The sequence below is a fragment of the Gorilla gorilla genome, chromosome 20, assembly GCF_029281585.2.
Source record: "Gorilla gorilla gorilla isolate KB3781 chromosome 20, NHGRI_mGorGor1-v2.1_pri, whole genome shotgun sequence".
Taxonomy (NCBI): domain Eukaryota; kingdom Metazoa; phylum Chordata; class Mammalia; order Primates; family Hominidae; genus Gorilla; species Gorilla gorilla.
This window is the reverse complement of record NC_073244.2, coordinates 18,858,908-18,881,633: the sequence shown is the minus strand read 5'-3', so window position 1 is coordinate 18,881,633 and position 22,726 is coordinate 18,858,908. Positions and strand designations below refer to the sequence as shown.

The 22,726-nt window shown below is 53.7% G+C and overlaps 2 protein-coding genes across 8 annotated transcripts in view; one reads left to right on the top strand and one right to left on the bottom strand.

Annotated features, from left to right (window-relative positions):
• Positions 1–7,612, bottom strand: part of MAST1 (microtubule associated serine/threonine kinase 1) — a 41,030-nt gene extending 33,418 nt beyond the window's left edge. The window contains exons 1-4 of one of the 2 annotated variants that reach the window (XM_019015502.4): positions 7,526–7,612; positions 3,226–3,257; positions 987–1,075; positions 454–529 (exon numbers count right to left, since the gene is read on the bottom strand). In XM_019015502.4, coding sequence (XP_018871047.1) covers positions 454–529; positions 987–1,075; positions 3,226–3,257; positions 7,526–7,564 — 236 coding nt within the window. In that variant the 5' untranslated portion in view covers positions 7,565–7,612. Of the gene's footprint in view, positions 1–453; positions 530–986; positions 1,076–2,864; positions 3,157–3,225; positions 3,258–7,525 lie in introns of those variants that run through there. The other variant, XM_031004383.3, reaches the window with a different exon arrangement.
• On the top strand, positions 3,270–16,049 carry RTBDN (retbindin). 6 transcript variants are annotated; one of them, XM_063701781.1, is made up of 8 exons: positions 3,270–3,350; positions 6,106–6,449; positions 6,686–6,747; positions 11,529–11,715; positions 12,581–12,647; positions 12,749–12,859; positions 14,662–14,758; positions 15,598–16,049. In XM_063701781.1, exons 2-8 carry the CDS (start codon positions 6,434–6,436, stop codon positions 15,823–15,825), a joined length of 768 nt encoding a protein of 255 aa, XP_063557851.1. In that variant the 5' UTR covers positions 3,270–3,350; positions 6,106–6,433; the 3' UTR covers positions 15,826–16,049. The 6 variants fall into 6 exon arrangements, with proteins under 6 accessions (XP_063557851.1, XP_055227852.1, XP_055227850.1 ...); XM_055371877.2 differs by lacking the exon at positions 3,270–3,350 and having other exon boundaries at positions 6,032–6,449; positions 12,563–12,647; positions 14,863–16,049; XM_055371875.2 differs by lacking the exon at positions 3,270–3,350 and having other exon boundaries at positions 6,038–6,449; positions 12,563–12,647.
• The last annotated feature ends 6,677 nt before the right edge of the window (positions 16,050–22,726 follow it).

Genomic DNA, 22,726 nt, shown 5'->3' with positions numbered 1-22,726 from the left:
GAGACCCTTGGAAAGAAACCTGAGATTCCTCCCCTTGAGAAACAGCCCTAGTCGTCCTCCCCCACCTCGGGGACCAAGAGTCCCTCGATAGGCATCGCGCAATCTGCGCTTGCGCACGTCATCTTGGCTACCCCGTCCTGTTGCTATGGAAACACCTGGCCAGGAGAGCAAGGCTCCGAGAGACGAAGACCCCGCGCCCAGGGCGCACGCGCTTTCGACCTGCCGCAAAGGGAGCCCCACCGCCTTCCCCGTTCCAGATCGGCGATTGGACCCCGCCTTCTTATAGGCCCCGCCCCGAAGGCTAGGCGCTCCTTCCCGCTGAGACCTTGGGGCACTCGCTGGTCCCCTCAGGCCCCAGCTCGGGTGCAATTAGGAGGAGAACAGATGGCGGCCCAGACAGTGGTTGGGGAGGGTCTGCCCAGGGTTCTGGGGCCCTGGAGGGGAGGGACTCACCTTCGGGAGGAGGCAAACGAGAAGTGGGCGGGGGTGTTGGGGGAGAAGTTTCGGGGGCTGTCCAGGGGACTGCTGCCTATGAGAGAAAGAGGGGGCAAATCCCGTCAGGTCTCTCGTTCCCTAAAGCGGCGTGCAAACAGCAGCATGTCCTGTCTTTAGTCTAGTCCCGCCTATTATGGGGAGACCACGCCCCTTCGCCTGTGGCCCCGCCTCTCTAAATTTTTTCGTTGCCGAGTCAGCCTGGCCCCTTCCAAGACGATTCTGGCTTCATCTGGGATGGCCCCGCCCCTCAGGTACGACTCCTCCTTTCTGTCCCGTCCCACCTGAGTCTCCGCCCACCTGAGTCTCCGCCCCCCAATGACCGTCCCTCTGCGACTGACCACACCCACACAACCATGGCCCCGCCCCTTATCCAAACTGGTTCGCCTCCATTCCAACTGCGCCCCTTCTGTAGCATGACCACGCTTCCTCGCCTGAGGCCCCGCCTACTGTAGGCCAGTCCGCACCCACCAAGTCTCTACCACTGGCCTCACCTAGGTGACCTGGCAGCGGGGAGTGGGGTCTCGGCAGCGTGGGTGAAGTGCTGGTCAGGATGAGGCTTTTCCGATTACTGGTGCGGCAGCTGCGGGGAAGGTAAGGCAGGGGGGCCGGGCCGGGCCGCAGCCCAGTGAGTTCTTGAGCCCCACCAGCTGACCTCCTGTCTCAGATCCCCGCCCATCTCCCATCCATGTGTGTTTGGAGGCTCCCTGGGAGGGTTTCTCGAAGAAAGAGGTGGTGCAGGCCTCGGCAGGACTGTGTATGGCAGGGGATGTGCATATGACATGTGTGTGAGAAACTCTCAGTATGGATTCTGTGTAGGGCAGTGTCTGTCATGGTGTGATAGTCACTATGTCTAGGTGACACCATTGGTGATACTGAGCGTGTCTCAGTCTGTGCGTGACATTCACTGTAGGTATCCACGTGTGGCATCCACTGTATGAATTCAACAATGTGTGACGCTGAATGCATTCTAGTGTGATATGTGCGACACAACGTGGGTTTATCTTGTGTGATACAATTTGAGCATTTGTGTGTCTATGTGACACAGTGTGAAATGCCACTTGTCCATAACAATGTGTGCTGTAACACAGGCAGGTTGTATTCTTATTATTATTTTTTCTTTTAAATCAATGTCTCGCTCTGTCGCCCGGCTGGAGTGCAGTGTGCAGTGGCTCACTGCAGCCTCAAACTCCTGGGTTCAAGCAATCCTCCTGCCTCACCTCACCCTCCTGAGTAGCTGGGACTACAGGTGCCTGCCACCATGCCTGGCCAGGATGCATGATCCCCCCTACATGTATCTATGTCTTTGTGTGGCATTCTGAGTCTGTGTCCGATACTGTCCTTCCGTCTGGGTGTGACGTTCACCATGCTTGTCCATGTGTATGTAGCATCTATTGTGTGAATTTAACATCTTGTGACACTGTGTCCAAACATGTCACCACATTTGACATTCTCTAGGTGAGTCTTGCATGTGATAACGTGTGATTTTGCGTAGTTCTGTCTCTGCAAGATCCCTACATCTGTTTATCCTGATGTCAGCGTGACATAGTATGTGAGATACCTAGATATGACATCGTGTGTTGTGACATTCTTGGATGTATGGATGGGATATTGAAACACATGTTTGCATCTTGGATGACATAACTGTGTGTGTGGATCGCCATGTAAGTGACATCTTACTAGGTGTACACGACGTGGTGCCCCTGTGTGTCTGTGCATGGTTCTGACCTGTGGCAGCTGCAAGGCTAGGTATGTGTGGCACCTCCCAGTGTATCTGGGCCACTAGGGCTGTTGTGTGTATGTGTGTGACATCATGTCCTGTGTGACGCTGTGTGTCACTATTTTCAGTGTAAGGCTGTGTTCGGGGGGGGGGTTGTGTTATGATAAACCCCCCCTTTTTTCTACCCCTCAGCGTCCAGCTCCCGAAGAGGGAGCCCCAAGCCCCTCCGTCCGTCCCCTCACCCACAGCCGCAGTGACTGAGCATATTAGCGCGTCCAGGAGCACGCGGCATGGGGGTGGGGGGAGGCCAGGCTGCGGCTATTGTTCTGAGGGTGCCAAGCCCCCCAGCCTCCCCTTCTTCCTCTACCCCCACCAGGCTGTTGGAGCCCGCAGCGCCAGCAGACAAAGGCGCCACAAACCCCCAGTGGCGCAGCCCCCTCCCCCCGCGGCCGTCCTCTCCAGCGTGCAATCCCCCCAGACTCGGCCCACACCACCCCCCATTCAACCCCATCCCCGGCGGGAAGGCGCAGCTGGGGCACCTCTGGCGCAGCTGGACCGGGCGCAGCATCCCGGGCCCCGCCCTGCAGCAGCACCCGGAGCGGCGGCTTTTGCGGGGAGGGCCGGGACAATGTCTAGGGGATCGGGGGTCTACCTCTTGGTGCGGCGGAACATACTGCCGCCGGGGAAGGAGGGCATCGAGAAATTAGAAAGCGCGGTCCAGAGAGAGTCAGACATGACCCGGCGGCGGAGACATGGTGGCAGGTGCGGCAGCAGCGGCGGCGGCGGCGGCGGCGGCGGCGGCGGCGCGGGGAGCAAGCGCGCGGGGCGGAGGCTGCAGCCGCCGCAGCGGGCAGGGGAGGGCAGGGAAGGGGAGGGCCCTGCGGCTGCAGCCGGCCGGGAGGGGGCGCTGCTGCGTGCCGGCGAGCCAGGCCCCGCCCGCGCACTCGCCTGGCGCCCCCACCCCGGCGGGAGAAGGGGCGGCCAGCCCCCGCCACGTCTCTCCCCAGGCTCACCTGCTGCTTTTCCGGGGCAGGGGCAAATCCTTCTGGAAGGCAAAGGGGCAAAACGATGAAGGTCAGCGTGGACCTGCCGTTGCTGCCCACAAGCATTATCAACTCCCTGGAGGAGCAGAAGCAGGGTAAGACAGGCCCCTCTTCAGCACTGTCACTTTCACCCTTGGCCATGCACTGCGGGCCAAGTTTCTTGGGGGAGAGGATCCCTGGGTGATTCCTCTCCTGACCCTCAGAGACCAACAGAGGCCCAAGTACACAGGCGGGGCGCCATATAAAGGCAAGTGAGTTGGCATATCAGCGTGTGTTTGTGCAAATGAAATAGGAATCATTATTTGAAAAATATGTCTTGAGCACCTACTGTATGCTGACCCAATCCTAGGCACTAGGGACACAGTAGTGAATAAATTACAAGTCCGGTGTGGTGGTGTGCACCTCTAGTCCCAGCTACTTGGGAGGTTGAGGCAGGAGAATCGCTTGAGTCCAAGGCAACACCAGCGTGGGCAACACAGCAAGACTCTCTGTCTCAAGGAGAAAAAAAAAAGTTTCTGGCCTTTTGGGACTAGTATTTATAGGGTAAAGGGGACATTAAACAAGATTAGTGTAGAAGTGAACGAAATCATTTTAGACAATAATTAGTCTTATGAATAAATTAAACAGGGTGATGTGATGGACAATGGCTAGGATGGAGACACATTGTCAGACAGGGCTGCTCTGTGGAGGTGACTTTTAAGCTGGTTGCTGAAAGATAAGAGCCAGCCATGGGAGGATCTGTGGAGAGAGCATTCCAGGTGGAGGGAACTGCAAGGGCAAAGGCCTGGAGGCGGGAATAAGCTTAGCGTACTCAATGAATGAATGAAAGGTTGAATGAATGAAAGGTTGAAAGAATGAATGACTCATCTACACCTCAGCAGATCTATCTGACTCCCAGCTAGAGTCACAGAGTTGGGGTAGGGGGTGGGGGGTAGGTAAGTAGAGTGACTCACAACTGAGATTTAAAATGGGAACCACGGAGGCTGAGGTGGGAGAATCTCTTGAGCTCAGGAGGTCGAGGTTATAGTGAAGTATGATTGCACCACTGCTGGAGTAGACACACTCTCAATTAACAATAAATAAATAAATAAATAATAAAAAGTTTAAAAAATAAAAAAAGAAAAATGGAAATTCAGGTGATGGCCGCGTAGTCATTTTTTATAATGACAATAATAATAATTAGTGAGTATTAACTTTATGTGTCTGCATTTGAAGAAGGTCACCTTCCATTTGTCAAGCTCTTAGGAAGTCACTGTAGGGATCAGGAGATATGGGGTCTTGGCTCTTTTCTGAGGAAAGGAATGGGGTACAAGGGGCAACACCTGCCAGCCAGTTTTCTATCCACAGGGTGAGGTGGAAGGAAGGAAACTGAGTGGGGCTGCAGGTGGAAAGATTTGGGGGAGAGTTTCAAAAGGCCTTTGGAGGGGACTCCAACAAAAGGAAAATGAGGGATGTCCTAGACTATTTCTAGGATCTCTAAAAGCAAAAAGCCTAGGTTCAAATCTCAATTTTGCTTTTTATGACCTTGGCAAATGACCTTCCAATAGTCCCGTGTCTCCTTGAGGATCTTAGGAGTTGATGCAGATGCCTAGCCCCTTAGCATGGTGCCTAGCACATAGCAAGTGCTCAATAATACTAAGTCTGGAGAACAGGCGTTATTAAGGAGGGACGTGCTGCATGACAGAGGATGGACCACAGCGTCCTCCCACCCCGTTGTACAACGGACAAACATATAGGCGGGGCCAAAGGGCAGCCCTGCCCTCCCGAGCCACGGGTGACCGATAATCCAAACCAGGTTTTCCCTCTGTCTTTGCATGCCCGGAGTGAATGAGCCGCAGCCAGGACCAGTCGACCTGGCTGCGAGTCTGCAATGGCCCAAGCGAAATCAAGACCTGGATTTTCTGGCCACAGAGCCCAGGGTGTCCAGATCCGGGTAACCCGGCCTTGGAGGGTAAGCCCCTGGAGGGCTTTTAAGCACCACCCGACGAAGACCTGGAACCCAGCCCCATCCGCTAGCGCCCCCAAACATTCTAGGGACGAAGAAAGGGTCATACTGGAGCGGCGGAAGTTCGGGTCTTTGGCGTCAGTGTAAACAGACGCCACCTCCAATCTCAGCTGCAGAGCCGCTCGGCCAAGTGGATTCCGCTTCTCCCGCACAGGATTAATAGTTGACACTGCAGACAGGGCATTCGAACTCAGGATGCTGTCTACATATAAGATCCCAGGGCGTGGTGGCTCACGCCTGTAATTCCAGCGCTTTGGGAGGCCGAGGCGGGTGGATCACCTGAGGTCAGAAGTTCAAGACCAGGCTGGCCAACATGGTGAAACCCACTCTCTACTAAAAATACAAAACTAGCCGGGCATGTTGGCATGCGCCTGTAATCCCAGCTACTAGCGAGGCTGAGGCAGGAGAATCTCTTAAACCCGGGAGGCGGAGGTTGCAGTGAGCCGAGATTGCGTCACTGCACTCCAGCCTGGGCAACAGAGCGAGACTCCGTTTCCAAAAAAAAAAAAAGAGCCTAGCTGCACACAGGGGACCCTCGGGCGCTCAGCAGTGATGCGACAGTTCCTAAGAGGATGCACCAACGTATGTGGGTGTATCCAGGCAGCGAAGTGGTTAATCCCGCCAGAAGGGAAGCGGTGGAGACAGGACTCCGACAAGGGTCGCCGGACCCAGAGCAAGCCTGGGGTTGAGTGGGTGGGTGGGTGAGTGGAAGCATTCCGCGTTGGGGGCGGTGTCTCGAGCGGGAGTCTAAAGTCCCGCGTGGCGCTGAGCCAATGAGAGTTGACGCCGGCCCGGAGGGCGGGGACACACCGTGCAGGCCCCGCCTCTTTCCTCCCTTTTCTCAGAAACCCGACGGCGCGGACCCAACCTGGCTGCTGCAGTACTTGCTCTAACTTTGCCGCAGCTGCCTCCCTTCTCTCGGAACCCACTCTCCTAACCCACCCCCGAGAGGCGGAGAGAATGTGGGAGCACTTCAGAGAGGCCTAGGCTCCGGAGATCGGGCCATCTGGGCTCTGAAAGCAAATCAGTTTTCCAACTCATGTCTGGCTCCCGCGTTACCCAGACGCCTGGAAGGTCCTTCCTGCAGTCTGATCACCATTTTTCCTGCTGCGCTGACCAATCAGCTCCCCTTGGCCTTCAACCTCGGGAATGATGGATTAGGGGAGTCTAGAAATGGACGAAGCCCTAGGTGAGGGTTTGAATCCTCTTTTCCCAAGATTCAGGCTGGGGATGGAGCCTGAGTCTGGGCCCATTCTTGGCTTTATCTAAACTCCAGATTACCAAGCCTGGGGCTGAGCCCCAAGGAGGCTCAGAAGGGCCAGACCCCAGGCAGGGCCTTGGGGCACAGATATCATCACCTTCCCCTCTGGGATGTTTGGGACCGGACCTCCGTATTAACCCTGATCTTCCGTACTAACCCCTCAGAAACGCAGCTGAAGACGAGCAGAGGACGCTTCTCGGCTACAGAATCCCTCCCCACCTTGGAGGTAGGAGCTCCTGACACCTGAGTTTGTCCCCGTCTTCCCCACACTCCACAGCGATCCTCAGTGTCCCACTCCGTGCAGTGGACGCACGCCTCCTGCGCCTGCGCAGCCTCGAGACCAGCATCTTCTAAGGCTGCAAGGAGCTAAAAATCGCTCCCGCCCACCCACAAGCTGGGCTGGACTTGAGGATCGCGGTGGGGGGGCGGATGTTGTAGTGGAGGAGGTGGAATGAAGAGTGAGAAAGCTGTCTAGGTGCCTGTCCAATTAGGGCAGTAGGAAGAATCCTGGTGGCCAGGCAGGTGCGTGGGGGACGCAGGGCGTCCTATGCCTCGGGAGGGGGCTCCTGGGGTGGTGAGGGGCGAGGTTGCCGCACAAACATGTTTACGCCTCCAGCGGCGCCGATGGCCCCGAGGGGCATGAGCCCTAGGGCAATAACTTTGCTCTGCGCCCCCTCACCCCCAGCCTGGCGAGGCGCCAGGGCGATGACTTCGGCCCCAGCCCCATCCCCCTAGGGCGGGCCAGGCGCCCCTCAGGCGATCCTCGAGGGGGAGCGCTAGGCTGCACCCCTCCGGCAGCTCCCTGGATCGCCGGGCGGCGCCTGAGGGGCGGGGTCCCCAGCGCGGCGGGACGCGCGGCCACAGCGTTCCCCGCGGTTAGCGTCCCGAACCTATGGGTGGGGGCGTCCCGGCTGACCCTGGTGCAAGTTCTCCCGCCTCCTGCCCAGCCCCGCCCCAGGGCGCCGACCCCTTCCTCTCCACCCGGGGCCAAGGCAGCCGCGTACCTGCAGCCTCCGGCGGCGGATGAGGCCCGAATCGTCCATGGCGGCAGCGGCGGCGACTTCGGCCCGGGGAGGGAGGAGGGAGGTAGCGGCGGCGGGAGGAGGGAGGAGGGAGGGAGTGAGAAGCCGCGGGGACCGCGGCGGCGGCGGCGGCGGCTGAGGGGAGGGGTGGCGGGGGCGGAGCGAAGTGGGGCGGGCCCGGCGCCGTCACTGCGTCTGGGCGCCCGAGCCCGGTCTCAGCCACCGCTGCCCGCGCTGGCGGGGGGAAGGGGCGGGCGGGGGGGCGGAGCCTCCTGGTGCCCCCATGGGAGCCAAGCTGCCGAGAGACCACTATAAAAAGAGACACCCAGAGGAGAAATATTCTCAGGGGTAGAACCCCCAGTCAAGAAACACCCCAAAGGAAGCCTTCTCCCTGAGATACATTCCCTCTACATTCATCCCCCAGAGACCCCCTTGGTGAGACACATTCCCGGGGGGAGATAGTTTCCACAGGGACGCCCTGTCCAATCAAGAACTCCCCCAACCCTGAAAATCATTCCTAATAGATATGGTCCCTGAGAGGTGACTTTCCTCTCAAAAGCCATCCCCCTCCCCACGAAAGAGACATTCCCCGAAGAGAAAGATCCCAGGAGTAACAATTCCCGTGGAAAGGATACCCCCAATCAGAGACCCCTAAAAGCCATATCCTCTGTGGGAAACTGTCCCCACCCACGAGACCTCTACAGCCCCAGGAGAGATGTCATGCTTACAGAGAAACATTTTCACTGAGGAGACCCGTCTTCACAGGAGACGCAACCTCAGAAAAACATGTGCATACATATTATGCCCCCCACCACCTGCCCCACAATCAGAGCCTCCTCAGGGAACCCTGCAGCCCCTCTAGCGACCCCTCCCTCACGGTCAGGATTAAGGAGCCAGGGCAGGCCGTCTGTATTTATAGGAGCGATTAGCTGGTAGTTGGAGAGGGGGGCAGTTAAAGCGCTTTTCAGCTCCCTCGCCGCTCCTCCATGTTCACACAGGTGAGGCCAAACCCACCATGCTTCCCAAAGTTGGAGAGGAGAGTGTCCGAGCCCTCCGAACTCCCAGTCTTGGCACTGGGGGACAGAAGGGCTTCCCAAGGGGTGGTGGCCAGTATCTGGCCCCAAGGTCCCGGAGGGCGCGGTCGCTGGGTAAGAGCGACCCCTGCTGGACGACGGGGGCAACGGCGAGGCTGGGTCCGGGTATTCACCAGGAGCTTGTCGCCTCAAGTCCGCGCCTTTGCCTGGGTTATCTCTGTCTGTCTCTGTATATGTTTGTCGGCACATTTGTGTCGCCGTCTCGCTGAGTCCCTTGCTGGCACATCTCTCCGTCCATGGCCCGGACTCCGCCCCTGGCGACCTATCTCACGATGGCGACCGCGGGAGCTCTCCTTGGTGCTGGTCTCGCGCGCTCCTGTCCGCGGTGCTGAAATCCAAGCGCAGGGTCGGGGGCTGAGATTAGGGAAGGAGAAAGGGTGCGGAGGCTCTGGCGTGAGGCATAGCCCAGAGGCTGAACAAATCTGACCCACAAGCATCCTGGACCACCTCAAGATGGACCAGGGGAAAGCTAGGTCCGGCAGGTCTTGCTTACTGAGGCCTCCAGCACATCACTGGGTGTACACAGAGAGACCCAGAGACGGTATCTACTGATTTGTTCACTTACCACATATTGAGTACCTACTGTGTGCAACGTAGTGTTTTGGGATCTGGGAGGGAATACAGCAATAAAAGAGAGACAAAAGCCTCTCTTGCCCTGAGATGAGAGGCACACAAACACTCACAGTCACATATTCAGTAAACACAGACACACAAACATTTATTCGAACATACTCTGCAAACATATACTCCACAAACACAGACCCACACATTTTGCAAATTAACACACATACAAACACATACTCAGCAAATGCAGACACACGCAAACATCCAAAAATACAGATACACACAAACTCACATCTGCAGCCATACAAACACATACTTAGGAAACACAGACATACACACAGTCATCCAATGCAAACACACACAAACAACGCATATAAACACTCAACCAATGGAAGCACAGTCACATAGTTCCAAAACCAAGCGATGTCCAGTTGCACACAAATTATCATCTAAAACAGACAAATTATTCTCCCAACACAACACATAGACATACACACCCATACCCTCTGCAGGGATGTTTTTCTCATCTGATTCTCCCCCTAGAATGTCAGCTCTATGAAACCTGAGATTTTTGTGTCTTTTATTTTGAGTTTTTGTTTGTTTGTTTGTTTTTGAGACAGAGTTTCACTCTGTTGCACAGGCTGGAGTGCAGTGGAACAATCTTGATTCACTGCAACCTCTGCTTCCCAGGTTCAAACTATTTTCATGCCTCAGCCTCCTGAACTGCTGAGATTACAAGCATGTGCCACCATGCCCAGCTAATTTTTTTTGATTATTTTTAGTAGAGATGGGGTTTCACCACGTTGGCCAACCTGGTTTCAAACTCCTGGGCTCAAACGATCCTTCTACTTCAGCTTCCCAATGTGCTGGGATTACAGGTGTGAACCACCATGCCTGGCTGAAATTTTCATGTCTTGTTCACTACTGCATCCCCAGAATCTAGCACACAGTAGGTGCTCAATAAATATTTGTTGAATTAATGGATGAGTTAAAGGAGTGTTCACAAGCAACACACATTCACAGAAACTTCAGAGGGACACATAATGTGTGCACACAAACACATCCTGCTCAGCACATGACATTTCTTTGTTCATTCATGGTCAACATTCATGGTCAAAAACCTTTATCCACTGACTTCCAACATTTTTGCAGGGACACTAACCCAATGCTACATTTCCCCTTCTCACATTTATTAAGATCCTGTTTTATTCAACTGCAAACACATTGCTTGGGACACACAATCCTCCCCCAGATTCTGAACGTATACACACACACACACACAGACACACACACACACACACACACAACCACTCCACCAAGAAACACACATAAACATAACCTCATACAACAAAAACACACATACATGCTCAACACACACACAGCCACACAAACAAAAGACACAGGTGCCTGGGAACACACACAGGCTGTAGGCCACACAAACACACCTTCCTCACACATACATACACACACACACACACACACACACTCCCCACATATATAGATACAGAGCTTAAGCCACAAGCTGAACATAAAAACAAACACAAGGATATATACACACCAGCCCCAAGTCGGCCAGCCTTTGGTCAGCTGGAGTGTGGGCAGGACGGTGGGAGGTCCTGCCCCTGCATTAAGCCACGCCCCTTTCAGCAGCCAGTTTCCTGGACTGGATCCTGAGGTGTCTTAGCGGCCTCTAGACCCCAATCCAGCCAACAGGTGAGGGGCTGAACGCGGGGAGGCGGGAAGGGGACAGTGTTGTCTCCACAGACTGCTAGCTGTCCCTGCCTCGGGGCTTTAGGCCCCAGTGACAGAACCTGAGCCCTGCCACACCAGCCTTGGTCCCAAAGGCCCAGCTCTGGGTGGCCCCTAAGCCGATTGTAGGCCGAGAGAAGGTGACCCAGAGAAGGGCCGGCAGGGAGCGAGAGAGGGAGGAGGGAGGCCGCATAGAAGGGAGGGAGGAATTACCGAACAGGAGAGGGGGATTGGAAGACCTAGGGAGGTCCCCTTCATTCTGAGGAAAGAAGGGGTCTCTTGAAGACTAAAAAGGTGGGAGATCCTGCTGGATGGGAGGAGGGCCACTGTGGTCTAAGCTTGGTTGCGGTGGCACTGAAGGGACATAGAGGACATGGTTCTGATGGGAGGGGGGCTCCTAGGTTGAAGCCAGGCCCTGATGGTCTCCTGGGATTTGAACACCCTTGGTCATTGCCCCAGCCTCCTCCTCAGCTGCACTTTCCCTACTCTGCCTGGCACTGCTTCTTGGGTATGCATTGGGTGGGTGCCACCCTAAGCTCACAGAAAGGGATGGCTGAACCCCACCCTATGCCTGCCAGCTCTTATCTCAGGTGGACATGGACTGCAGGGTCCACATGCGACCCATCGGCCTGACCTGGGTCCTGCAACTGACCTTGGCATGGATCCTGCTAGAAGCCTGTGGAGGGAGCCGCCCACTCCAAGCCAGGTCCCAGCGACACCATGGGCTGGCAGCTGATCTGGGCAAAGGCAAGCTGCACCTGGCAGGTGAGCACCCCAGACCCTGCCTCACCACCAACACCCAGAAACCCACACCTACCCTGCCATGACAATGTTAGAATTTCCTTATGAGAGGGGCCTAGCATGGCCACCAAGGTGGGAGGCACGGATAGTGCTGAAGAATGGTGGATAAGAATTAGACTGCCGGGGTTCAAATCCCAACTCTGCCACTTTGTAGCTGTGTGATCCTGAGGAAGTCATTTAACCTCTCTGGGTCTCACATGGACCCCCAAAAAGAGAGAAATAACAAATATACCTCGCAGAGCTGTTGTTAAGATTAAGCATATGAGCATATGAGCAGGGCTCAGTGGCTCACGCCTATAATCCCAGCACTTTGGGAGGCTGCAGTGGGCAGATCATTTGAGGTCAGGAGTTTGAGACCAGCCTGGCCAGCATGGTGAAACCCCTGTCTCTACTAACAATACAAAAATTAGCTGGACAAGGTGGCATGCGCCTGAAATCCCAGCTACTTGGGAGGCTTAGGCACGAGAATTGTTTGAACCTGGGAGGTGGAGGTTGCAGTGAGCCAAGATCGCGCCACTGCACTCCAGCCTGGGCGACAGAGCGAGGCCCTGTCTCAAAAGAAAAAAAAAAGGAAAAGGATTAAGCATATGTGTCACTACCAGGCACATGACAAGTAAGTTGATTATTATAAACAAGAAATGATTATTACTACTTGAAGCTGCATTTGCATTCCAAAGGAAGGGTCTTAAGTTATGGGTTTGTGAGGATTGATGTAACTGGGGTCTCCCCTGTCCAGGGGATCCCCAGGCCTCAGTTCCCAAACCTTACCTGAATATCCAAGACCCTGGCTCACAGGGTTCCCCTTTGCCAGGACCTTGTTGTCCCTCAGAGATGGACACAACAGAGTCATCGGGCCCTGGAAACCATCCAGAACGCTGTGGAGTGCCGAGCCCTCAGTGAGTACAGCACCCTCCACCGTTTTCTCACATACTTTGCCCATTGCCCAGGAACTCCCTCGGGTCCTGACCCATCCGACCCTATCTCTCCCAATGTCCAGATGCAAATCCTTCCTGGAACACCTCCAATGTGCCCTTCGCAGTCGCTTCCGCCTGCGGCTATTGGGGGTACGCCAGGCAGAGCCGCTCTGCGAGGAGCTCTGCCAGGCCTGGTAGGAGACGCGGGGGCAAGGGGCGTGGGTTGTGACTTGGGCGGGGAAGAGGGCGGAGCCTGCAGTTTGCTTGGCCTTCTGTGTAAAGGGGAGTGGCCTCCAACAGGGCCAAGGTTTAAGAGATGCAGCTTAATGTTTAGAGCCCAGGTAGATAGGGGCGAGGCATGAGAAGCCCCCAGCTTTTAAGATACCTGCCATATGGCAATGTGGCTTTTCATAGCCCTGCGATTTCTTTTCTTTTCTTTCTTTTTTCTTTTTCTTTTCTTTCTTTTTTTTTTTGAGATGGAGTCTCACTGTGTCACCTAGGCTGGAGTGCAGTGGCACAATCTTGGCTCACTGCAACCTCCACTTCCCGGGTTCAAGCGATTCTCCTGCCTCAGCCTCCTGAGTAGCTGTGGTTACAGGCGCACACCACCATGCCCGGCTAATTTTTGTATTTTTAGTAGAGACGAGGTTTCACTATGTTGGTCAGGCTGGTCTCAAACTCCTGACCTCGTGATCCGCCCGCCTCGGCCTCCCAAAGTGCTGGCATTACAGGCGTGAGCCACCGCACCCGGCCTTTTTTTTTTTTTTTTTGAGATGGAGTTTTGCTCTTTTCGCCCAGGCTGGAGTGCAGTGACACGATCTCAGCTCACTGCAACCTCAGCCTCCTGGGTTCAAGTGATTCTCCCGCCTCAGCATCCCTAGTAGCTGAGATTACATGCTTCCGCCACCACGCCCGGCTAAATTTTGTATTTTTAGTAGAGACAGTGTTTCACCGTGTTGGCCAAGCTGGTCTCAAACTCCTGACCTAGGTGGTCCGCCTGCCTTGGCCTCTCGAAGTGCTGGGATTACATGGGTGAGCCACCATGCCCAGCCAGGCCCTGAGATTTCTTAAGGAGTGAGTCCTCTTGATTGAAAAGATAAGGTAAAAGGGTGGGTGCCTGTAATCTCAGTCGTTTGAGAGGTCAAGGCAGGAGGATTGGTTGAGGCCAGGAGTTCAAGATCAGCCTGGGCAACATGGCAAGACCCAGTCTCAACAAAAAATTTAAAAATTAATTAGACATGGGTCGGATGTAGTGGCTCACGCTTGTAATCCCAGCACTTTGGGAGGCCAAGGTGGGCAGATCCCCTGAGGTCAGGAGTTTGAGACAAGCTTGGCCAACGTGGCGAAACACCATCTCTACTAAAAACACAAAAATGAGCCAGGCGTGGTAGTGGGCGCCTGTAATCCCAGCTACTCGGGAGGCTGAGGCAGGAGAATTGTTTGAACCTGGGAGGCAGAGGTTGCAGGGAGCAGAGATTGGGCCACTGCACTCCAGCCTGGGTAACAGAGCAGGACTCCATCTCAAAAAAAAAAAAAAAAAAAAAAAAAAAATTAATCGGACATGATGGTGCGCGCCTATAGTCCCAGGTACTTGAGACACTGAGGTGGAAGGATTGCTCCAGCCTGGGAGGTCAAAGCTGCCGTAAGCCATGCTTACGCCACTGCACTCCAGCTTGAGTCACAGAGCAAGACCCTGTCTCAAAAATAAATAAAAGGAAAACGAAAGAGTGTGAAAATATGAGGGACTGGCCTGTAACTAATGGTCTGAGGTCTGTAGGGACAAGGCCAGTTGTGACGTGACCCAGAGTATGGAAAGATCTGATAGAATATGGGGCGGGGTGAAATCTGGAGAGATGGGGTTAGCAGGGGAGTGGTTCTAAAAGGCGGGGCCTGGATCCGAGGTGGGGGCATATAGTGAACACAGTCTAGAAGAGCCAGAATCCCGCTGGAATGTAACTACAAAGGCTTTACCCACCTCTCCACTCGCCATCTCCAGGTTCGTCAACTGCGAAGATGATATCACCTGTGGCCCGACTTGGCTCCCACTCTCAGAAAAAAGGGGCTGTGAGCCCAGCTGCCTTACCTATGGACAGGTGAGCGTGGGGCAGAAGGTGAAGGGAAGAGACTGAGATCCTCCCCACCAAGTTATTTATTTATTATTTTTTTTCTGAGACGGAGTTTCATTCTTGTCGCCCAGGCTGGAGTGCAGTGGCGCGATCTCAGCTCGATGCAACCTCCGCCTCCGGGGTTCAAGTGATTCTCCTGCCGCAACCTCCCGAATAGCTGGGATTTCAGGCGCATGCCACCACGCCCAGCTAATTTTTGTATTTTTAGTAGAGTCAGCGTTTCACCATGTTGGCCAGGCTGGTTTCGAACTCCTGACCTCAGGTGATCCGCCCGCCTCGGCCTCCCAAAGTGTGGGGATTACAGGTGTGAGCCACCGCCCCCGGCCCCCACCAAGTTCTTTCTTACCGTGTCTAGACCCCAGAGACCGGATTGGCACTCCCCAGGTCCCTGCTCCCACCCTTCCCTAGCCCAGCCTCCTACTGGGTTGTGCCCTTTGACCCCAAAAGCTCTCTAAGTCCAGATTTGCCCTTCCCAAGAAACCATTCCTGCTCTGGGTCCATCCACATTTTACCCTGGAGGACCCAGAAGCCCAGTCACCCTCTACAAAACCCCAGCCTTGATACAGACCTCTCTGCGCGCCCCCCCACTGCCCCAACCCTGATTCATCCCGCTAGGGCCCAGTAAGAACATTCACCCTCCCCAAGGACCTGCCCCCACTCACGTCCCGCACATAGACTCCCAGGCCGCACGCTCCGGCTCTGACCCCAATCCCTAAGGAATTTACACATTTTTTTCCCTTCCCGAGGCCACGCCCCCCACGTCTCTGGACTCCGCCCACTAGGGCCTTAACTCCACTTTTTCCTAGACCTTCGCAGACGGGACGGACCTTTGTCGCTCGGCTCTGGGCCACGCCCTACCGGTGGCTGCTCCTGGAGCCCGTCACTGCTTCAACATCTCCATCTCCGCGGTACCTCGTCCCAGACCAGGACGACGGGCCCGGGAAGCTCCCTCCCGGCGTTCCCGCAGCCCTCGCACCTCCATCCTGGACGCTGTGGGCAGCGGGAGTGGCAGTGGAAGCGGCAGCGGCCCCTAGCGGACGCGTGGCCCTGAGTTAGGGGAGCGTCCCTTCCCCCAGCCCCGCCCCTCAGGACACCCAGAACCCCACCCCTCGTCCTCTCGGCCTTCTGTAATAGTTTTGAGGTGTCTGTCCCTCCTCCCTGGAGCTCCAGAGACCCACCCCTCTCCAGGTTATCCCAGAAATGACCCAACTCTCTCACTTTTCCCTCTCCCCTTTGAATAAAGTCGCCAGCTAGAGCACGTGACGAGTGTGGCTGCTTCTTGGGGAAATAAGTGGGAAGGAGAATTGCCAGAAAGTAACGGATGTCTCACATCTAATCCTCAGACCCTAGAAGTAGTGACTGATTCATACTAGAGTGTAAATGATAGATAGTCTGTGCCCTAGAGCCGTCAACATAAATGTGAATACCCAGTTGTTGGAAATGGAGAGGGGGTCAGAACAGGGGCTGACAAGGGCAGGAGGGGTTCCTTCCCACTGTGTGCCACCAGGGCTGCCAAGAAGCTGCCTAACTTGTATAGGCCTCAAGACACACTTCAAGGCCAGGTGCAGAGGCTCATGCCTGTAATCCCAGCAATTTGAGAGGCTGAGGTGGTTGGATTGCTTGAGCCCAGGAGTTCAAGACCAGGCTTCGCAATACAGTGAGAACCTGTCTCTACAAAAAAAAAAAAAAGAGAGACAGAAAGGAAGAAAAAAGAAAAAGAAAAAGAATATTTTTAATTGGCCCAGTGTAGTGACCCGTGCCTGTATTCCTACCTGCTCAGCAGGCTGAGGCAGGAGGATCACTTGAGCTCAGTTCAGGGCTGCAGTGAGCCACGATCACACCACTGTACTCTAGTCTGGGTGACACAGTGAGAGCCTCTCTCTCAAAAAATAATAATAATAAGACATGCAGACACAGAATACCAAGCTGGCCCTGGTAGTGTGTGCTGTACTCCCAACTACTTGAGAGGCTGAGGTAAGAAGATCACTCGATCCCAGAACATCGAGGCTACAGTAAGCTATAATCCTGCCACTGCACTCCAGCCTGGGCAAAAGCCAGATCCCAGCTTTTTATTTATTTATTTATTTTGAGACGGAGTTTCGTTCTTGTTGCCCAGGTTGGAGTGCAATAGCAGGATCTCAGCTCACTGCAACCTCCACCTCCCGGGTTCCAGTGATTCTCCTGCCTCAGCCTCCCTAGTAGCTGGGATTACAGGCACCTGCCACCAAGCCCAGCTAATTTTTTGTATTTTTAGTAGAGACAGGGTTTCACCATGTTGGCCAGGCTGGTCTCAAACTCTTGACTTCAGGGGATCCACCCACCTCGGCCTCCCAAAGTACTAAGATTACATGCGTGAGCCACCACGCCTGGCGTTTTTTTTGTTTGTTTGTTTTGTTTTTTGTTTTTTGAGACAGAGTCTAGCTTTGTCTCCCAGGCTGAATTGTAGTGGTGCAATCTTGGCTTACTGCAACCTCAGCCTCCTGGGTTCAAGTGCTTCTCGTGCCTCAGCCTCCAGAGTAGCTGGGATTGCAGGCACACACCACCACATCTGGATAATTTTTGTACTTTTAGTAGAGATGGGGTTTCGCCATGTTGGCGAAACCTCAGGTGATCCACCTGCCTCGGCCTCCCAAAGTGCTGGGATTACAGACACAAGTCACCATGCCTGCCCAAGACCCCATATTATACATGTACAGACTACAGAATTTGGTGGGAATGACCCCGTGTAGCGTCCACCTGTGTTCACAACCCAGCTCTACCACTTACTTATGCTGTAACTTCGGTTTCACACGTTGCGCAGATTGAGCCTCAGTTTCTTCATCTTTAAAATGGGAATGTGGGCCGGGCACGGTGTCTCATGCCTGTAATCCCAGTACTTTGGGAGGCCAAGGCAGGCGGTTCATTCACTTGAGACCAGGAGTTCGAGACCAGCCTGGCCAACATGGCGAAACTCCGTCTCTACCAAAAGTACAAAAATTAGCCAGGCAGCCGGGTGCGATGGCTCATGCCTGTAATCCCAGCACTTTGGGAGGCCAAGGCGGGCAGATCACGAGATCAGGAGTTCAAGACCAGCATGACCAACATGGAGAAACCCCATCTCTACTAAAAAATACAAAAATTAGCCAGGCATGGTGGGGCGCACCTGTAATCCCAGCTACTCCAGAGGCTGAGGCAGAAGAATAGCTTGAACCTGGGAGGTGGAGGTTGCAGTGAGCAGAGAACATGCCATTGCATTCCAGCCTGGGTGACAGAGCAAGGATCTGTCTCAAAAAAAAAAAAAAAAAAAAAAAAAAAAAAAAAAAAATTAGCCAGCTGTGGTGGCCCATGCCTATAATCCCAGTTTCTTGGGAGGCTGAGGTAGGATAATCACTCAAACCCAGGAGGTGGAGGTTGTGGTGACCTGAGACAGTACCACTACACTCCAGCCTGGGTAACAGGGTAAGACCTTGTCTCAAAAAGAAAAATTACAATAAAATAAATAAAATAAAACGGAAATGCATTCCTTTCACAGGATTGAGAAAGGAGAATTCAGTGAGTTAGTGCAAGTTTTTCTGCTTATCTAACACTGCATACCAAACAATTCCAATATAGTGATGAAAAAAAGGTCACTAGGCTGGGCGTGGTGGCTCATGCCTGTAAGCCCAGCACTTTGGGAGTCCAAGGCGGGCGGATCGCGAGGCCAGGATATCGAGACCATCTTGGCTGACACGGTGAAACCCTGTCTCTACTAAAAATACAAAAAATTAGTCGGGCATTGTGGCAGGCACCCGTAGTCCCAGCTACTTGGGAGGTTGAGGCAGGAGAATGGCGTGAACCTGGGAGGCAGAGGTTTTAGTCAGCTGAGATCACACTACTGCACTCCAGCCTGGGCGACAAAGTGAGACTCCATCTCAGAAAAAAAAGTCATTATCGGCTGGGTGCAGTGGCTCATGCCTGTAAGCCCAGCACGTTGGGAGGCTGAGGCGGGCAGATCACCTGGGGTCAGGGGTTCAAGACCAGCCTGGCCAACATGGTGAAACCGTCTCTACTAAAAATAAAAAATTAGCTGGGCATGGTGGTGCGCACCTGTAATCCCAGCTACTCAGGAGGCTGAGGCTGGAGAATCACTTGAACCCATAAGGCAGAGGTTGCAGTGAGCCGAGATCATGCCACTGCGCCCCAACCTGGGTAACAGAGCCAGACTCCGTCTCAAAAAAAAAAAAAAAAAAAAGCCAGCACTTTAGGAGGCTGAGGCAGGTGGACCACGAGGTCAGGAGTTCGAGACCAGCCTAACCAACATGGTGAAACTCCATCTATACTAAAAATACAGAAAATTAGCCGGGTGTGGTGGTGCATGCCTGTAATCCCAGCTACTCAGGAGGCTGAGGCAGGATAATTGCTTGAACCCAGGAAGCAGAGGTTTCAGTGAGCCGAGATCACGCCATTACAATCCAGCCTGGGTGACAGAGCGAGACTCCATCTCAAAAAAAAAAAAAAAAAAGTCACTATCTTTCATGGTTCTGGGGTTTGACTCGGTTCAGCTTGGCAGTTCTTCCTGAAGATCTGTCATGTACTTGCAGACACAGTGGCTGGGGCTGGAATCACGTTGAAGGCTTCCTCGCTCACATATCTGGTAGTTGGTGTTGGCTGTTGCCTTGAACTTCTGCTGGGGCTGTTGGCCAGAATATCTGCACATGGCCTCTCTGTGGCTTGGGCTTCCTCTCAACATGGCAGCTACAGTCTAAGGGAAATATCCCAAGAGAGCAAGCCAGGTGGGATCTGTTTCAGTTCTGATGACTTAACCTTGGAACTCACACAGTGTGACATCTCTCACTTTCTATTCACTACAGTGAGTCACTGAAGCCAGCTCATATTCAAGGAGAGGCATCATAGACTCCACCTCCAATGGGAGGGATGTCAAATAAAATGCTTAGAAAGTGTGGCACACAATTATCACTCAATGAATGTAGACACCGTCTATTATGATTGCTTCTGGTGGATGATGTTACATACTAGGTTACTGATGTTATAGACCGTGTTATTGTGACAAGGAGGAGGAACAAGCATTCAAGGAAGTAAAGCAAGTCTTTAAAGGATCTCCAGTCAGATAATCAAGCCATGGAGGACATTCCAAGTGAAAGACCTGGAGATTTCATATTCTGGGAACTCTGAGCTGACCAGGAAGCCTGGGATAGACCATGGGAGATGGGATCTGGTCCTGGAAGACACTGGATGCCAGGCAGAGGCACTTGAACCTGAGGATAGCGTGTGATGTACCAGGAGCTGTGGCTCACACCTGTAATTCTAGCACTTTAGGAGGCTGAGGCAGATGAATTCTTTGAGGTCAGGAGTTCCAGACCAGCCTGGGCAACAGGGCAAAACCCCATCTCTACTAAAAATTAAAAAAATTAGCTGGGCATGGTGGCACACACCTGTAGTCCCAGCTACTTGGGAGGCTGAAGGTGGGAGGATTACTTGAGTCGGGAGGTGGAGGTTGCAGTGAGCCATCATCTGCCCTCCAGCTGAGGCAACAGAGGGAGACTGTGTCTCAGAAAAAAAAAAAAGAGAGAGAGAGACGGGAGGGTGTGATGCAAGGTTTGGCAGTTCGTGGCTAGTCTCAGCTACTTGGGAGGCTGAGGTGACTGTATTGCTTGAGGCCAGGAGATTGGGAACAGCATGGGCACCATAGCCAGACCTCATCTCCAAAATAAAAAAAAAAAAGTTAGGCTGGACAAAATTAGGCAGGACAGCTCACGCCTGAAATCCCAGCACTTTGGAAGGCTGAAGCAGGAGAACTGCTTGAAGCCAGGAGTTCAAAATCAGCCTGGGCAACATAGTAAGACCTCATCTCTACCAAAAAAAACAAAAAACAAAAAAAATTAGCGAGGTGCAATGGTTTGTGCCTGTAGTCCCACATACTCAGAACCTCATTTAGAAAAGGAAACATGTGAAAACCATAGGTTTTTTCTTTTTGTTTTTTGAGACGGAGTCTCGCTCTTGTCACCCAGGCTGGAGTGCAGTGTGGCACGATCTCGGCTTACTGCAACCTCTGCCTCCCAGGTTCAAGCTATTCTCCTGCCTCAGCCTCCTTACTAGCTGGGATTACAGGTGCCTGCCACTACGCCTGACTAATTTTTGTACTTTTAGTAGAGACGGGGTTTCACCATGTTGGCCAGGCTGGTCTTGAATTCCTGACCTCAGGTGATCTACCTGCCTTGGCCTCCCAAAGTGCTGGAATAACAGTCATGAGCAACCGTGCCCAGCCTTGTTTTTGTTTTTTTTAAAACAGGGTCTCACTCTGTTGTTCAGGCTCTTAAGTGCAGTGGTGCAATCTCGGCTTACTGCAGCCTCAACCTCCCAGGCTCAAGTGATCCTCCCACCTCAGCTCCCCAAGTATCTGGGACTACAGGCGCTCACCACCACGCCCAGCTGATTTCTGTATTTTTTAGTAGAGACAGCGGTTTCACTATGTTGGCCAGGCTGGTCTTTAACTCCTGACCTCGTGATCCACCACCTTAGCCTCCCAAAGTGCTGGGATTATAGGCATGAGCCACTGTGCCTGGCTGAGACCTTTTTTTTTTTTTTTTTTTTTTTGAGACGGAGTCTCGCTCTGTCGCCCAGGCTGGAGTGCAGTGGCGCTATTCTCGGCTCACTGCAAGTTCCGCCTCCCAGGTTCACGCCATTCTCCTGCCTCAGTCTCCCGAGTAGCTGGGACTACAGGTGCCCACCACCACGCCCGGCTAATTTTTTGTGTTTTTAGTAGAGATGGGGTTTCACCATGTTAGCCAGGATGGTCTCGATCTCCTGACCTCGTGATCCGCCCACCTTGGCCTCCCAAAGTGCTGGGATTACAGGTGTGAGCCACCCGGCCTTTTTTTTTTTTTTTTTTTTGAGACGAAGTCTCACTCTTGTCCCCCAGGCTGGAGTGCAAAGGCGCAATCTCGGCTCACTGCAACCTCCGCCTCCCGGGTTCAGGCAATTCTCCTGCCTCAACCCCTGGAGTAGCTGGGATTACAGGTGCCTGCCACCAGGCCTGGCTAATTTTTGTATTTTTAGTAGAGATGGGGTTTTACCATGTTGGCCAGGCTGGTCTAGAACTCCTGGCCTCAGGTGATCCACCCGCCTTGGCCTCCCAAAGTGCTGGGATTACAGGCGTGAGCCACCGCACCCAGCCAACTCTGTTTCTTTAAAAAAACCTCAAAAACATGACACTCGGGATCTTCAGCAGGCCAGTGTGGAACCCTGGACTCTTTCCAACTCCCGTGTGAGCTTCATGCTGCTGGGACGGGGACCCAGCACTGAGTTCTCACAAATTCAAAGGCTGTTGTTAGAAGTAACATTTGCAGGCCGGGCGCGGTGGCTCATGCCTGTAATCCCAGCACTTTGGGAGGCTGAGGCGGGTGGATAACCTGAGGTCAGGAGTTCAAGACCAGCCTGGCCAACTTGGTGAAACTTCGTCTCTACTAAAAATACAAAAATTAGCAGGGTGTGGTGGTAGGTTCCTATAATCCCAGCTACTCGGGAGCTGAGGCAGGAGAATTGCTTGAACCCAGGAGGCAGAGGATGCAGTGAGCCGAGATCGCACCACTGCACTCCAGCCTGGGTGACAGAGCGAGGCTCTATTCCAGGAAAAAAAAAAAAAAAGAAGTAACATTTGCAGGCCGCACATGGTGGCTGGTGGCTTTTACTTATAATCCTAGCATTTGGGGAGGCCAAGGCAGGAGACCACTTGAGCTCAGGACTTCAAGACCCACCCCCCGGTGTCTACAAAAAGTCAAAGAAGGCGGGGCACAGTGGCTCACGCCTGTAATCCCAGCACTTTGGGAGGCCAAGGCGGGCAGATCACGACGTCAGGAGATTGAGACCATCCTGGCTAACATGGGGAAACCCCTTTTTTATTAAAAATACAAAAAATTAGCCAGGCGTGGTGGCACATGCCTGTAGTCCCAGCTACTT